Consider the following 4,418-nt stretch of genomic DNA (forward strand, 5'->3'; position numbering starts at 1 on the left):
CTCCTTTCTTCTTCTTCCTCCTTCTCTTCCTTCTCTTGTAGCACTGAAAATGTTACCTTGTTGGGTCATGGAAACTCTGCAAGAAACCCACCAAACTGTAAAGCACCAAAAATCACATAGTACAGTAGTCTTCCTCCTCCTCGTCTTCCTCCTCCTCCTTTTCCTCCTCCTCTTTCCTCTTCCTCCTCTTCCTCTTCCTCCCTCAAGCCGCGGACAGCCCGTTGCGCCCCTCCCGGCTCTCCGCAGGTGCGCGGGGCGCCTCCCCCCTCCGGGCAGCCCTTGCCTTGCGCGGCCGCTGGGGGGAGCCTCCCCCCTCCGTCTCTCTCTCATACACACACACCCCTCCCCTCCCCTCGGCCCGTCTCCCAGCTGTTCCCTCCCCGAGATTGACAGGCGGACGTCGGGGCGGCGATAGGCTCACTCGCCGGGCCCGCCAGCCCCCGCGCCCCCTCATAGGTGGGGAGGCATGCAGCCCCCGCCTCGGCGGGCGGGGCCTGGCTGGGCTCCCTATAAAAGCCAGACTGCGCCCTTCAGCACTTCAGTTGCGCGCGGCGGGGGGAGGCGGGCGGAGGGCGGGCGGGCGCAGCGGCGGGACCCTCGCGCGGAACGGGCCCCGAGGGGGGCGCCGTCGGGGAAGCCCCCCCTCTCCCCGCTGCCGGCCGTCTCGAGGGGGGGGCGGCGCCGCCGCAGACCAGCCGCCCGCCACCTACCCTCCCGGGCCGGACGGGGTGTCCGGGGCGCGGCGTGGCGGTGGGGCCGGCTCCGTCGTGCGTGCGATGGCCTCGGAGCTGGCCCTGAGCGGGGCCGAGCTGCCCACCAGCCCGCTGGCCATCGAGTACGTCAACGACTTCGACCTGATGAAGTTCGAGGTGAAGAAAGAGCCGGCCGAGGCGGAGCGCTTCTGCCACCGCCTGCCGCCGCCGGGCTCCCTCTCCTCCACGCCGCTCAGCACCCCCTGCTCCTCCGTGCCCTCCTCGCCCAGCTTCGGCGCCCCCAGCCCCGGAGGGCAGCCCGTGCCCGGCGGCCTCGCAGTCCCGACGGGCCCCGCCGCAGGAGGAGGAGGAGGAAGCGGCGGCCACCTCGGGCCGGGCAAGGCGGCGGCGGCGGCGGCGGCGCAGCTGGAGGATCTCTACTGGATGTCCAGCTACCAGCACCACCTCAACCCCGAGGCGCTTAACTTGACCCCCGAGGACGCCGTCGAGGCGCTGATCGGAGCCCCCCACCACCCGGCCGCCGCTGCCCACCACCACCACCACGGGCACCACGGCGGGCCGGGAGGCGGCGGCGCAGCCCCCGGGGGCTTCGACGGCTTCCGCGGGCAGGCGTTCCCGGGCGAGGAGCTGGCGCCCGCTTCCAACGGCGCCCACGCGCACCCGGCTTTGGCGCACCACCACCACCACCACGGGCCGGCCGGGGGCGGCGCGCACCACCACCACCATGGCCACCACCACGGGCATCACCACCACCACCACGCGGGGCACCTGCACGCGGCCCGGCTGGAGGAGCGCTTCTCGGACGAGCAGCTGGTCTCCATGTCGGTGCGCGAGCTGAACCGGCAGCTGCGCGGCTTCAGCAAAGAGGAGGTGATCCGGTTGAAGCAGAAGCGCCGCACGCTCAAGAACCGCGGCTACGCCCAGTCCTGCCGCTACAAGCGGGTGCAGCAGCGGCACATCCTGGAGAACGAGAAGTGCCAGCTCCAGGGGCAGGTGGAGCAGCTCAAGCTGGAGGTGACGCGCCTGGCCAAGGAGCGCGACCTCTACAAGGAGAAGTACGAGAAGCTGGCCGGGCGCGCCTTCCCCGGGGGACCCCCCGCGCCCCCCAACGGCGCCCGGGAACCCCCGCCCCCAGGCCCCACCAAGCCGGCGGACTACTTCCTGTGAGCCCCGGGACCCCGACGGGGCGGACGAGAGGCGCTGGCTTTGGAAGGAAGAGGAGGAGGAGAGGACGAGGGCGCAAAGCTTGGGAAGGTGGTGATAATGGTGATGAAGAGGAGGAGGAGGAGGAAGAGGGGACACCCCCCTTTCGCTCCGTCGGTCCGCCTGGACGTGCAGACCCTCCGACGACACCCCAGCTGCCCCCGCCTCGCCCGCACCCCTCTAGCTGGAGAGATGGAGAGGACGCGCGCGTAATTACGCACGGACAAGAAGCCCCCTTGGCGGCCCACCCGGGCGAAAGACGCTTCCATGGAGACCCCCGTCCGCCCCTTCTTCTTCTTCTCCCCCACGACGGGACCCCTGCATGCCGGCCATGTCTGGGATTTAAGCCCGCCTCGCCTCTCCTTTCTCCCCATCGACGGGGCGCACTGCACCGTCCGGTGCTCGCTCGCTTCTTCTTTCCTTCGACGGGGGCGGCTCTTAGCCAGCCGGGGGGCAGGACTTGGTTCGGAAGCTGGGTTGAGTTTACTTTGCATTTTTTTCTCCGTCTCCCCCCCCCCACTCCGTCCCCTTCCTCAATTTCTGTGTGTCCGTCCTTTTTTAAAAAAGACGAGGAACTGAGCCAATTAACTTATGAAAAGTGTTCCACTTGTACAGCGGTCGCCTTTACCCTTCCCTTCTCCTCCCTCTCGCGGACCCTCCCCATCCCCGACCCCCCCCCCCTTTTCCCCAGCCTTCATTTGCTTGGTGTTTAAACAAAGAGAGATTGAGAGAGAGAAAAACGAACTTCAAACACGAGTCTTAAATAAAAAGTTTGTATGTAATAGCATGCAAATAATATAAAGAAATTAATTTAACGATGACGTTGAACCGAGCCGAATGCACTATATACAGTAATCGATTGGATTTTAAAAAAATAATGCTGTTTGTTTTATAGAGATTTTAAAAAAATTATCTATGCTGTTTAAAAAAAACGATTATTTGGGAGGAGGGGGGCGAATATGAAACACTCCTTTAAAAAGATGATTTGAAAGGCAATAGATGAATATATGAGCTGCTATATTAATGTTACAAATACTATGCACCAGAATTATTTATTAAATGTTCAAGGAAGCGAAACGCAGGTTGGAACCTCGATTTGTAAAATGCACACTTTATTTATTGCGGAATCGACCCAGAAGATATATATATCTCTCTCGCAGTTAAATGCTTTTCAGAGGAAAGCTTTACTGAACTGGGTTTTGGGGTGTTGTTGTTTTTAAACGTTTATTTAAAAATTTAAAAAACCGGAACCGTAAAGGAATAAGGATGCAAAATAAATAATGGGCACTTTCTCAAAAGCCCGGCACAATTTGTGAAAGTTTCGAAACTGGTGCATTTTAAGGTGCGAGGCATTTTCAAATGACCTTTCAATTTTTGTGGGTTTTTAACAGTTTCATCTTCTAGATAAAATGGATTTTTTCCTCTGAAGCTTTGATTCAGTTCTTAATCTTTATTTTTTTTTCCACATCCTGCTCTTGAGCCATGCAGGCAAACCTCAAACCAACTTAATATTTATATATAGATAAAATATATTTTTTGTTTATTTGTCATGAACTGTTTCTGTTTCTTGTTCAGGCATCCTAGCTTTCATTTGCTACGAAATAAAAAAATAAATCTCTTTAGACATAAATCTTTTGGTCTTCCCTTTCTACTTCTTCCTCTAAATCTGTTGAAAATCTTTGCATGTCTGGGTTGTTATTGGAAGGGGAGAAAACATTGGAGTGGGGGGAGAAGTAATTTTGTGTTGCATTTTCCCCCAGAATGTGGGAACGTGCATAATTCTAGCCTTTTTGGAAAGAATCCAGAGATTTAGGAATACATTTAAACTTTCCTATAAGGCTGGGTTAGATGAAATTTAAAAAGACCTTTAGTTCAAAAACGATCTAGTAAAATTTGCTACTTTAATTCTGCATTTGTTACTTTAATTTCTTTTTACTTTTCTTCTGTTTTCTATAGATTCTGTTTCAGGTCATCTTCGACGTTAAAATTCAGCTTTATCTACCGTATGTATCCTTTTTTTTACCCTTTTGATAAGATTTATACATGGATTCGGTTTTCTATTTTAAAAAAAACCAGACAGATTTTGCAATGCTATCCTGGAGTTTTTAAACGGTGAAAAAACATTTTAAAATAATTGGTAAATATTTGTATTCAATTCTGGATCAAGCATGCATTGTAGCTATATTTGGTATGAAGTAATATGAAAATGTACCTTTTTAAATATATGTGTGTGTATATATATAATCTGCCAGTCCTCATCCTCATTCTGACCCTATTGTCTCATCCTGTTTGTATCTCATTAGAAACTATTTGGTGGGAGAATCATCTCGTTTCCTATTTAAAAATTTTGCCTGCTTTTATCACAAGCGCTGCCCACAATTACTTATTTTAGATGGTAATCAATGACTCCCCCCTTTCCAGTTCCGCTTTTGATCTTTTAAGCATTTTATCTTCTTTCAATCAGTTTTATAGAGCTTAAAAAAGAACTTGTGGGCTAACTCA

General features: G+C 54.0%; 1 protein-coding gene across 1 annotated transcript; it reads left to right on the plus strand.

Annotated features, from left to right (window-relative positions):
• The first annotated feature begins 621 nt into the window (after window positions 1-621).
• Window positions 622-3,532, plus strand: MAFA (MAF bZIP transcription factor A). Its single transcript, XM_070749304.1, has one exon. It carries the CDS (start codon window positions 777-779, stop codon window positions 1,878-1,880), a length of 1,104 nt encoding a protein of 367 aa, XP_070605405.1. The 5' UTR covers window positions 622-776; the 3' UTR covers window positions 1,881-3,532.
• The last annotated feature ends 886 nt before the right edge of the window (window positions 3,533-4,418 follow it).

This window comes from Erythrolamprus reginae, chromosome 3 (assembly GCF_031021105.1).
Source record: "Erythrolamprus reginae isolate rEryReg1 chromosome 3, rEryReg1.hap1, whole genome shotgun sequence".
Classification (NCBI taxonomy): Eukaryota; Metazoa; Chordata; class Lepidosauria; order Squamata; family Dipsadidae; genus Erythrolamprus; species Erythrolamprus reginae.

Coding starts and splice junctions, on each gene's coding strand:
- MAFA (XM_070749304.1), top strand. CDS start 777: ATGGCCTCGGAGCTGGCCCTGAGCGGGGCCGAGCTGCCCACCAGCCCG.